At 39.7% G+C, this 13,301-nt stretch overlaps 1 protein-coding gene across 3 annotated transcripts in view; it reads right to left on the reverse strand.

Moving 5' to 3' along the window:
- The window catches only part of REXO1 (RNA exonuclease 1 homolog), a 296,453-nt gene that overhangs the window by 222,766 nt on the left and 60,386 nt on the right, over nt 1-13,301 (reverse strand). For all 3 annotated transcript variants that reach the window (XM_075863701.1, XM_075863706.1, XM_075863713.1), the window contains exon 4: nt 12,624-12,819. In XM_075863701.1, coding sequence (XP_075719816.1) covers nt 12,624-12,819 — 196 coding nt within the window. The remainder of the gene's footprint in view (nt 1-12,623; nt 12,820-13,301) is intronic.

Below are 13,301 nucleotides of genomic sequence, written 5' to 3' on the forward strand. Positions count from 1 at the left end.
AGGTACCTTAAAAAAAAAGGCTTTTGAAACTCTTAAAAATATGAGAAATTGCTGCTTATGTTCTAAGCCTTGTATCGTCCAAGAAAAATAAAAGAACGTTCAAAAAAACGATGGCAATCTAAAGTAGACATATGGGAAATGTTAACTAGTAACTATTTTTGGTGGTATAACCATCTGTTTTACAAGCAGATGCATTTAAATTTTGAAAAATGCTATTTTTTATACATTTTCTCTACATTTTGCAATTTTTCACCAATAAACACTGAATATATCGTCAAAATTTCACCACTAACATAAAGCCCAATGTCTCACGAGAAAACAATCTCAGAATCGCTTGGATAGGTTAAGCATTCAGACGTTATTACCACATAAAGTGAAATATGTCAGATTTGAAAAATGGGCTCTGAGCCTTAAAGCCCAAACTAGGCTGCGTCCTTAAAGAGGCTCTGTCACCAGATTTTGCAACCCCTATCTCCTATTGCAGCAGATCGGCGCTGCAATGTAGATAAGAGTAACGTTTTGTTTTGTTTTTTTAAACGAGCATTTTTGGCCAAGTTATGACCATTTTTATATTTATGCAAATGAGGCTTTCTAAAGTACAACTGGGCGTGTATTGTGTATGTACATCTGGGCGATTTTACTTCTTTTACTAGCTGGGCGTTGTGAATAGAAGTGTATGATGCTGACGAATCAGCATCATCCACATCTCTTCGTTACCACCCAGCTTCTGGCAGTGTAGACACACAGCGTGTTCTCGAGAGATCACGCTGTGACGTCACTCACTTCCTGCCCCAGGTCCTGCATCGTGTCGGACGAGCGAGGCCACATCGGCACCAGAGGCTACAGTTGATTCTGCAGCAGCATCAGCAGGTAAGTAGCTACATCGACTTACCTGCAAACGCCGATGCTGCTGCAGAATCAAATGTAGCCTCTGGTGCCGATGTGTCCTCGCTCGTCCGACACGATGCAGGACCTGGGGCAGGAAGTGAGTGATGTCACAGCGTGATCTCTCGAGAACACGCTGTGTGTCTGTGCGCTGCCAGAAGCTGGGTGGTAACGAAGAGAAGTGGATGATGCTGATTCGTCAGCATCATACACTCCCATTCACAACGCCCAGCTAGTAAAAGAAGTAAAAACGCCCAGATGTACATACACAATACACGCCCAGTTGTACTTTAGAAAGCCTCATTTGTATAAATATAAAAATGGTCATAACTTGGCCAAAAATGCTCGTTTAAAAAAAAAAAAAAAAACCTTACTCTTATCTACATTTCAGCGCCGATCTGCTGCAATAGGAGATAGGGGTTGCAAAATCTGGTGACAGAGCCTCTTTAATGGGTTAATGTGACCGATAAGCTATACAAATCACAATGAAAAACAAAAATCATTTAGAGCGGAAAAATAAAAACAACAAATCTACAATAATGTGGTTGCATAAGTGTGAACACCCTCTTATAATTGGGGGGTGTGGTTGTGTTCAGAATTAGCCAATCACATTTAGTCAGTACACAGCTGCCATTATTTAAAGTGACTCTAAATAACCCCACATAAAGTTCAGCTGTTCTATTAGGATTTTCCTGACATTTTCTTTGTTGCATGTGACAGCAAAAGCCGTGGTCCGTAGAGCGCTTACAAGCATCAAACGGATCGGATTATTGAAAGGCATCAGTTAAGAGAAAGGTACCAAAGAATTTCCGGGGCATTAGATATACCATGGAACACAGTGAAAACAGTCATCAAGAAGTGGATTACGTTTGGCACAACAGTGACATTACCAAGAACTGGACGTCCCTCAAAACTTGATGAAAAGACGAAAATTGGTCCGGGAGGCTACCAAGCGGCCTACAGCAACATTAAAGGAGCTGCAGGACTTTCTGGCAGGTACTGGTTGTGTAGTGCATGGACTCTGCTAAAAACGCTGTAGAGAAACTTCACCTTTCCACACGAAAACAACCCAAAGCATACTTCCAAATCAATGGCTTCACAGGTAGATTAAAGTTTTGGAATGGCCCAGCCAGAGCCCAGACCTGAATCCCATTGAAAATCTGTGGGGTGACCTGAAGAGGTCTGTACACTGGAGATACCCTCACAATCTGACAGATTTAGAGCGCTTCTGCAAGGAAGAATGGGTGATAATTGCAAAGTCAAGATGTGCCATGACGATACACTTCTACCCAAAAAGACTGAATGCGGTTATAAAGTTCAAAGGGTCATTCAACAAAGTATTACTTTAACCCCTTCCCTCTTTGGCTACTTTTGACCTTCCTGACAGAACCTCTTTTCAAACCGGACAGGTTTCACTTTATGTGGTAATAACTTAGAATCGCTTGGATAGGTAAAAGCATTCCAAAGATTGTTTTCTCATTGGCAACACATTGGACTCTGTTACTGGCAAAATTTGTTCGATACATTCAGTATTTAATTGTGAAAAACTCCAAAATTTAGCGAAAAATTGCAAAAACTAGCATTTTTCTAAATTTAAATGTATCTGCTTGTAAGACAGGCAGTTATACCACACAAAATTGCTGCTAATTAACATCCCCCATATGTCTACTTTAGATTGGCATCGTTTTTTGAACATCCTTTTATTTTTCTAGGATGTTACACGGCTTCGAACTTTAGCAGCAATTTCTCAAATTTTCAAGAAAATTTCAAAAGGCTATTTTTACAGGGGCCAGTTCAGTTGTGAAGTGGCTTTGAGGGCCTTATATATTAAAAACCCCAATAAGTCACACCATTTTAAAAACTTCACCCCTTAAACTTTCTAAATGCAGTTTTGAATATTTTAACCCTTTAGATGTTTCACAGGAATTAAAGCAAAGTAGAGGTGAAATTCTGAAATTTCATTTCTTTTTTTTTTTGTAGAAATTCATTTTTTAATCCATTTTTTTTGTAACACAGAAAGCTTTACCAGAGAAATGCAACGGAATATTTATTGCTCAGGTTCTGCAGATTTAGAAAATATCCCACATGTGGCCCTAGTGTGGTAATGTACTGAAGCACTGGCCTCAGAGGCAAAGTAGCACCTAGTGGATCTTGGGGCCTTTTGTTATTAGAATATATTTTAGGCATTATGTCAGGTTTTAAAGACTTTTGAAGCGCCAAAACAGTGAAAATCCCCTAAAAGTGACCTTATTTGGGAAACTACACACCTCAAGGAAATTATCTAGGGGTATAGTAAGCATTTTGAGAACACAGGTTTTTTTTCAGAAATTGGAATTAGGCTGTGAAAATTAAAAATCTATATTTTTTTTCAAAGAAAATGTAGGTTAAGCTAATTTTTTCCCATTTCCACAAGTCCTAAAGGAGAAAAAGCACCGCAACATTTCTAAAGCAATTTCTCCAGAGCAAAACAATACCCCACATCTGGTCATAAATGGCTGTTTGGACACACGGCCAGGCTTAGAAGGGAAAGAGCGCCATTTGGCTTTTGGAGATCACATTTAGCAGGAATAGTTTGCAGAGGCCAGGTCGCATTTGCAAAGCCCCTGAGGGAACAAAACAATGAAAACGCCCAAAAAGTGACTCCATTTAGGAAACTACACCCCTTGAGGAATTCATCTAGGTGTGTAGTGAGCAATTTGACCCCACAGGTGTTTCATAGAATTTATTAGAATTGGGCAGTGAAAATAAAAACAATCCCTTTTCTTCAATAAGATGTAGCTTTAGCGCAAAATTTTTCATTTTCTCAACAAATAAAAGGAAAAATAGAAACCCAGCATTTGTAAAGCAATTTCTCCCGAGTACGGCAATATCCCATACTTGTTAATAAACTGCTTATTGGGCACACTGCAGGGCTCAGAAGGGAAGGAGTGCCATTTGTCTTTTGGAGTGCAGATTTTGCTGGATTGGTTTCTGGTCGCTATGTCGCATTTGCAAAGTCCCTGTGGGACCTAAGCAGTAGAAACCCCCCTAGAAGTGCCCCCATTTTGGAAACTATACCCCTCAAGGTATTCACCTAGGGGGTGTAGTGGACATGTTAACTCCACAGGTGTTTTGCATAAATTAGTGTGCACTCGATGTTGCAGAGTGAAAATGGGATTATTTCCATAGATATGCCAATATGTGGTGTCCAGCTTGTGCCACCATAACAAGACAGCTCTCTAATTATTATGCGGTGTTTCCCAGTTTTATAAACATCCTACATGGGGCACTAATCTTTTGCCTGGACATTTGACAGGGCTCAGGAGTGAAAAAGTACCATGCAAGCCTAATTTGGCGATTTACAAAGTATTGGTTCACAATTGCAGAGGCTCTGATGTGAAATAATAAAAGTAACCTCTGAGATGTGATACCATTTTGTAAACTACACCCCCTCAAGGCATTTATTAAGAGGTGTAGTGAGCATCTTCACCAAACAGGACTTTTCCATAAATTATTGCGCTGCGGATGGTGCAAAGTAAAATTTAAATTTTTCCATAGATATGCTATTTCAGTGGCAAATATGTCGTGCCACTGGAGAGACACCCCAAAAATTGTTAGTGCTATACATTGGGAAGTAAACTGCTGTTTGGGCACGCTGTAGGGTTCAGAAGGGAGTGAGCACCATTTGGCTATTGGAGCGTGGATTTGCTTGGTAGTAGATTTGAGTATTGCTGGTATTTCCGTTTATAACGTGGGGGCATATGTAAGCCAGGTAGCGTACATCAGGGGCATAGTCAGGTGGTATAATAATTGAGTTAAACAAAACGACGTAAAATAATCCATAGATTTGTGTTACTGCACAGGCCAGTGTCACTCTGATAAATGTCCTTCCTTATCCCCCTTTTAGTCCACACTCCGCACCTTTGCAGTTTGGGGAATTTTGCTAGAAAGTGTTATCCTGGTATAATACGGGCACCCTCACTATCAGCAGATACGTTTGGGCCCTCCCCTTCCTAGTTCTCTAATTTTTAGGGCCTTGATAATTTGCCTCTTGAAACCGAAGAAATGTTCCCCTTGGGCCGGCACAACTGCATATTTTTTTTTATTTCCTGACTTATTGGAGCCTTAACTAAATTTTATTTTTTGATCGACGTAGTGGTATGAGGGTTGTTTTTTTGCGGGATGAGCTGTAGTTATTATTGGTACCATTTTGGGGTACATGCGACTTTTTGATCACCTTATATCCTATTTTTTGGGAGGCCAGGTGACCAAAAAACTGCAATTCTGGCATATTTTTTTGTTTTTATACAGCGTTCACCATGCGTTTTAAACTACATGTTAAAGAGGCTCTGTCCCCAGATTATAAGTGCCCTATCTCCTACATAATCTGATCGGTGCTGTAGTGTAGATAACAGCAGTGGTTTTTATTTTGGAAAAACATTCATTTTTGAGCAAGTTATGAGCAATTTTAGATTTATGCTAATTAGTTTCTTAATGACCAACTGGGCGTGTTTTTACTTTTGACCAAGCGGGTGTTGTACAGAGGAGTGTATGACGCTGACGCAGATCAGTGACCAATCAGCGTCCTGCATTTCTCATTAATTCAGCCCAGCTTCTTTCACTGCACAATCACACTGTGCTATGGATCATGCTGGGCTGGAACAATGAGAAATGTTTGAGGCTGATTGGTCACTGATCTGCGTCAGCGTCATGCACGCCTCTGTACAACACCCACTTGGTCAAAAGCAAAAACACGCCCAGTTGGTCATTAAGAAACGAATTAGCATAAATCTAAAATTGCTCATAACTTGCTCAAAAATGAATGTTTTTCTAAAATAAAAACCACTGTTATCTACACTACAGCACCGATCAGATTATGTAGGAGATAGGGCACTTATAATCTGGTGACAGAGCCTCTAACTTTATTCTGCGGGCCAGTACGATTCCGGCGATACCCAATTTATAGCAGTTTATGTTTTACAACTTTTTGCACAATAAAATTACTTTTGTAAAATAGAATGTATTTTTCTGTCGCCATGTTGTGAGAACCAGAACATCTTAATTTTTTTAGTCGAAGGAGCTGTATGAGGGCTTGTTTTTTGCGAGACGAGCTATAGTCTATATAGATACCATTTTTGGATACATGCAACTTTTTATTCCAATATTTGTAGGGCAAAGTGACCAAAAAACTAATTCTGGTTTCATTTTTTACGCCACTCACCGTTTGGAATAAACAACATTTTTATAGTTCAGGCCGTTACAGACGCAGCTATACCAAATATGTATGGTTTATTTTTTTCAATAATAAAGGACTTGATAAAAGGAAAAGGGCGATTGTGTTTTATTTTATTACTTGAAACTTTTATTATAGGTTTTAAAATTTATTTTTTTTATTTTTTTTTACAAGTCCCACTAGGGGACTTTAAAGGTCCTACTATCTGATTATTATTTTTTTTTTTTCTAATGCATTGCACTACCTATGTAATGCAATGTATTAGAACTGTCAGTTATTCACGGACAGCAAGTCAATTTGGCTTCGCGTCCCGGCGGGGCCTGATCGGCTTCAGTAATGGCAGAGCAGGAGGCAATTGTCAGGTCTCCTGTTGCCATAGCAGCAGTCGCCAGCCCTGAATGCATGGCAGGGCTGGCCATCTGCTAGCGAACCTCTAAGATCCAGCGATCGCTGCATCTAAGTGGGTTAATGGCAGGGATCTGAGCTAGCTTCGATTCCCGCCGTTACAGGTGGATGTCAGCTGTAACATACAGCCGACATCCACCGCTGACGCCGGCTCCGGAAGCCTTTCAGGCACCGCCGCCGGGCGGATCCTGGAAGGCTTCCGTGCTAGGCAGACCGGGAGGCCAGTATTAGGCCTCCGGTTGCCGTTGCAGCTCATCGGAACCCCAGCAATTTCATTTCTGGGGTTCCGATGAGCTGCAAACCGCTTAAATGCAGCGATTGCTATTGACCGCTGCATTTAAGGGGTTAATGGCAGGGCTCGAAGCAAATTTCGGTCCCCCGCCATTACAGCTGGATTTCAGCAGTAAGATACGTCCGGCGATGGTGGCACCGACTCAGATTCTGAGCCGGTGTCCACCATTTGTCGTATGGATCGCTACCTTTCCATGACGCATCCATACGACAAATGTCGGGAAGGAGTTAAGGGTGTGCATAATTATGCAACCACGTTTGTTTTTTATTTTTCCACCTTAACCCCTTAACGCACCATGACGTAACTGTACGTCAAGGTGAGCAGTAAGTTCGCGCACCTTGACGTACAGTTACGTCTGTGCTTTGACAGTTAACCGCCGCGCGGCGCTACACCGCAGCGGCGGTTAACTGTGCAGGGTGTCTGCCCTGCATTCCCCTTTGCCGATCAGCGGCCCATCACCGCTGATATCGGCAGTTAACCCCTTAATTGTGGCGCTCTATTTTGAACGCCACAATTAAGGTGTTTAGCGCCGATCGGCAGCCCCCACGTGAAATCATGGGGGCTGGCGATGGTACCCATGGCATCCGGACGCCAGACAATGGCTTCCGGGTTGCCATGTACAGAAGCCTATGAGGACCACCCGGAGGGTGGTCGTCGTAGGCTTCATGTCAGTGTGACTGTTACGTCACAATGACAGTTGGAATGCATTACACTACGTGTGTAGTGTAATGTATTCCAGCAGCGATCAAAGCTGCAAGTCTAAGTGTCCCCTAGTGGGACAAGTGAAAAAAGTAAAAAAAAAAAAAAAAAGAATACAAATGTTTTAAAAAAAAATAAAAAAAAAAGTGTAAAAATAAAAGTTAGAAGTGACATAAACAAGAACTTCTTTTTTTCCTATAATAAGTCTTTTATTATAGGAAAAAAATGAACACGTAAAAAAAAAAGTACACATATTTGGTATCACCGCGTTCGTAACGACCCCAACTATAAAACTATAATATTATTTTTCCCGCACGGTGAACACCGCAAAAAAAATAAACTAAAAACAATGCCAGAATCACTATTTTTTGGTCACCACCCCTCCCAAAATATGTAATAAAAAGTGATCAAAAAGTCGCACGTACGCCAAAATAGTACCAATACAAACTACAACCCGTCCTGCAAAAAACAAGCTCTTACACATCTTTTTTGACTGAAAAATAAAAAAGTTACGGCTCTCAGAATATGGTGACACAAAAAATAATTTATTTTCTAAATAAGTTATTTTATTGCGCAAACGCTGCAAAACATAAAAAAACTTATATACATCTGGTATCGCCATAATCGTACCGACCCGCAGAATAAAGTATAATAGTCATTTATAGCCCAGGGTGAACGCCGACAAAAATAAATAAAAATCATTTTCAGAATTGATGGTTTTTGGTCACCTGGCTTGCTGAAAAATTGAATAAAAAGTGATCAACAAAATCGCATGTACCCCAAAATGGTACCAATGAAAATTACAGATTGTCCCGCAAAGAATAAGCCCTCACACGGCTCCGGTGGTGAAAAAATAAAAAAAGTTCCGGCTCCCAGATTATGGCGATGCAAAATGTACAGAGCGTTCCAAAAGCGGATAGGATCGGGTGCCATTTAAAAGTGCGACACTGGCCACATATCTGTGGATTATTATTTATTTACCCCATTATTATACCCTCTTATGCCCCTGATGTACTCTGCCCAGTCTACATGTGCCCCCACATTATAAACGGCAAAATCTGCGCTCCAAAAGCCAAATGGCGTCCCTCCCTTCTGAGCACTACAGCGTGCCCAAACAGCCATTTACGTCCACCGATATGGCATCACCATACCCGGGAGAACTCTGTTAATATTTTATGTGGTATTTGTGGCATAAACTGGGCACAACATATAGTGCACTAAAATGACACATCAGTGGAAAATATAAATTTTCACTCTGCACCATCCACTGCGCATTAAACCCTTCGCGCACCATGACTTAATAGCATGTCGTGGTGTGGGGGGTGATATATGGAGCGTCTGAAGCGCTGAGCCCGCGCCATACGCTGCGGGTGTCAGCTGTGTATTACAGCTGATACACGGGACTAACTGACAGAAACAGCGATCACGCTGTTACAGGAGCCTGTAAAAATCACAATATACTGCAATACATTAGTATTGCAGTGTATTCTACCAGTGATCTAACGATTGCTGGTTCAAGTCTCCCAGGGGGACTTATAAAATATGTCAAAACAAAAGTAAACAGTTATTATCAGTGGAAAAAATTAAATAAATATTTAAAGTCCAAAAAGAAACCCTTTTCACATTTTTTCTCTAAAGTAATGTAAAAAAAATACACAAAATTGGTATCGCTGCGTCCGTAAAAGTCCAAGCTATTACAATATACCATTATTTAACTCACACGGTGAACGCCGTGAAAAATAAAGAATTTTAAACCGCAGTTTTTGGGTCACCCCGGCTTTACCAAAAAATGTAATAAAAAGTGCTCAAAACGTCTTATGTACGAAAAAATGGTACCAATAAAAACTACAGCTCGTCCCGCAAAAAATAAGCCCCCAAACCACTCTATTGACGGAAAAATAAAAAAAAGTTATGGCTCTCGGAAAGCGGGGAGGAAAAACAAAAAAGCAAAAAGCAAAACATGAATCAGTTCGTAAAGGGTTAATTACTTTCTAATGAAAAAGCATTTATGACCACATGTGGGGTATTGCCGTACTCGGGAGAAATTGCTTTACAAATATTGGGGTGCATTTTCTCCTTTATCTTTTGTGAAATTGAAATTCAACATTTTAGTGGAAATGTTGATATTAATTTTCACGCCCTAATTCTACTAAATTCTGTGTGGGGCCTAAATGCTCACTATACCCCTAGATAGAGTGGTGTAGTTTCCCAAATGGGGTTACTTTTGGGGGGCTTCCACTGTTTCGGTCTCTCAGGGGCTTTGCAAATTCGACATGACGCCCAAAAACTATTCCAGCTCAATTTGAGCTCCAAAAGCCAAATAGCGCTCCTTCCCTTCTAAGCCCCGGTGTGGGTCCAAACAGCAGTTTATTACCACATATTGGGTATTTACGTAATCAGGAGAAATTGTTTTACAAATGTTGGGGTGCTTTTTCTCCTTTATTCCTTGTAAAAATTAAAAATGGCTACCTTTTTTCAGAAAAAAAGTAGATTTTTACCTTTACAGACTAATTCCAATGAATTCAGCAAAACAACTGTGGGGTCAAAATGCTAACTTTACCCCTAGAAAAATTCCTTGAGGGGTGTAGCTTCCAAAATGGGGTCACTATTGGGGGGTTTCCATGGTTTTCATTCCTCCAGGGCATTGCAAACGCGACACGGCACTGAAAACTATTCCAGCAAAATCAGAAATCCAAAATCCAAATGGTGCTCCTTCTATTCGGAGGCCTGCTGTGGGTCCAAACAGCAGTTTATTACCACATATGGGGTATTGCTATAATCGGAAGAAATTGGTTTACATATGTTGGGGTGTTTTTTCTACTTTTTTCCTTGTAAAAATTAAAAATTTCTACGTTTTTTCACAAAAAAAGTAGATTTTCATCTTCACATACTAATTCAAATAAATTTAGCAAAAAAACTGTGGGTTCAAAATGCTAACTATACCCATAGATAAATTCCTTGAGGAGTATAGTTTCCAAAATGGGGTCACTTTTTGGGGGTCTTTACTGTTTTGGTACCACAAGACCTATTCAAACCTGACATGGTGCCTAAAATATATTCTAAAAAAAGGAGGCCCCAAAATCCACTAGGTGCTCCTTTGCTTCTGAGGCCAGTGTTTCAGTCCATTATCACACTAGGGCCACATGTGGGATATTTCTAAAAACTGCAGAATCTGGGCAATAAATATTGAGTTGCATTTCTTGGGTAAAACCTTCAGTGGTACAGGAAAAATGTATTACAAATGAATTTTCAAAGAAAAAAAATGAAATTTGTACATTTCACCTCTACTTTGCTTTAATTCCTGTGAAACGCCTAAAGGGTTAAAACACTTTCTGAATGCAGTTTTGAATACTTTGAGGGGTGCAGTTTTCAAAATGGGGTGACTTCTGGGGACTTTCTAATATATAAGGCCCTCAAAGCCACTTCAGAACTGAACTGGTCCCTGAAAAAATAGCCTTTTGAAATTTTCTTGAAAATATGAGAAATTGCTGCTAAAGTTCTAAGCCTTGTAACGTCCTAGAAAAATAAAAGAATGTTCAAAAAACGATGCAAACAAAGTAGACATATGGGAAATATAAACTAGTAAGTATTTTGTGTAGTATTACTATCTGTTTTACAAGTAAATACATTTAAATTTAGAAAAATGCATATTTTTGCTAATTTTCTCTAAATCTTGCCGTTTCTTACAAATAAATATTGAATTTAACGACGAAATTTTTTCAGTATCATAAAGTACAACATGTCACGAGAAAACAATCTCAGAATCGCTTGGATAGGCAAAAGCATTCTGGAGTTATTACCACATAAAGTGACACGTCAGATTTGCAAAAATGGGGCTGGTCCTGAAGGCCAAAACAGGCTTAGACACTAAGGGGTTAAAAGATTTCCGTTTGTTTTTAAATATAAATGTACAGATTATGGGTCACATTAAATGTTGAAAAAGTTCTGAAATGATTAATCTTCTACTGATTTTGTAACATGACAAAAACCTGGCATTTTAACAGGGATGTGTAGACTTTTTATATCCACTTTATGTATGAATATACCTAGGACTATACTTATAACAAAGGACCATCCTCTACGACTGGAGGAAAGAAGGTATCTTCACAAAAATTTAAGGGAATTCCTTACTGTAAGAGCAGTGAAACCATGGAATGCTCTGCAACAGGAAGTTATGGTAAATTCACTGAAAGTCCGAGAGAGGCCTGGATGAATTTTATTAGTGTAATATTACACTGTATGTACTAAATTACAGTAGGTGGGTCGTTGATTAAGGAATTTTTACATTATATTCGGGAACAAATTTTTTCCTAGGATGAAGAAAATTGGCTTTTACCTTTCTCTGGATCAACATTGCAGGATAAATCGGCTGAACTGGATGGACATGAGGTCTCATTTCTTTCTTACATACGGTGTTGCATGAAGGGATTAAAGACTAAACTACTAGATAGGACTTACTAGATATGACATTAGTCAGGTTGTTGCTTTTAGGAAATGTATACAGTGTGAGATACACTTTAATTTCTTGTTTTTCTTTAAGAAGTTTGAGTGTTTTAAAACATTTTCCGCTTAAAATTAGATTTTTGGTGTCTGGTTCTGGTGATATTGTGATGATGTCTGCATAGAATCAAGTGCATATAAGGCATGTATGAAATAGATTTTTTTTGAAGTGCTTGTGCATCTCAAAATCTGACCCAGAGCCTAATGCCTCATGCACACGACTGTTGTGCCATTCGGGCCGCTTTTTATGGCATCCGAGTGTAACCGATAGTCTTCACGATCCCATTCACTTTAGCGGGGGAATGGCGTCCGTGAAAAATGGTCCGAGTCTCCGATCCGAGGAAAGATAGAACATGTCCTATCTTTCTTTGGCTTACGGACGGCACACACGGTCGTGTGCATTAGGCCTTAGTCACAAACATGATTTAGTATGCTTCTTAATAAGAAGTAAGGTTTGCCATTTTGACAATGTACCAGGTGTCTATTTACAGAAAATAGTTGAATAAAAGATTTTATTTGCACGTCAGAGGTTTGAAAAATCTTCTGGCTAAAATATATGCATTTATCTGCCGTTTTGAGTTTATATAATATTACACATAACCCTTAAATGCAGCACATTTAACAACTTACAAGAGAGAGAACCAGGCATTTTAGCGATCCTTTTCATGGAAGTGGAGTTCTGGGCAATACTGGACAAGAGAACGGTCTTCTGTTGAGCTAGCAGTTGTGCAGCTTGCTCCTGGGCCTTCTGAATTCTCTGATAACAAATCTCCTGAGGAGTAGGGCGACGGTAAGACTGGATGTCCGCTCTGCTGAGTGAATCCTCCTATAGTAAGAAAGATGAAAGCATTTGCAATAACAACTTTGGATGCACCATAAATAGTCTAGAAATAAAAAGTAAACCAGAAAAACTTGCACACAATGGCCCATATTTACGAATGTGGTCTTCTAGTTAGACAGCGTAAACTTACACCAGGGTAGGCACAAAATGCGCCTAATTTATCAGTGTTGCATGCTGCATTGAAACCTTAAATGACCGGTTTGACTTTTTTTTCCTTACACAACTTATGACTAGGCCATAAAAAGTGTTTTTTGACACACATAGGCCCTTTCCCACCGACCACCACCACTAGAAAGTTTTAAAGAGTGTTCCATAAGGGAAGTGTAAACATCAAAATTCTGCCAATATTTGACAGATTCTATAACCAGACAGGAGTAAATCCAGATTTTGCAACCCCTATCTCCTATTGCAGCAGATCGGCGCTGCAATGTAAATAAGAGTAAAGTTTTTGTTTAAAAACGAGCATT

Source organism: Rhinoderma darwinii, chromosome 1 (assembly GCF_050947455.1).
Source record: "Rhinoderma darwinii isolate aRhiDar2 chromosome 1, aRhiDar2.hap1, whole genome shotgun sequence".
Taxonomy (NCBI): Eukaryota; Metazoa; Chordata; class Amphibia; order Anura; family Rhinodermatidae; genus Rhinoderma; species Rhinoderma darwinii.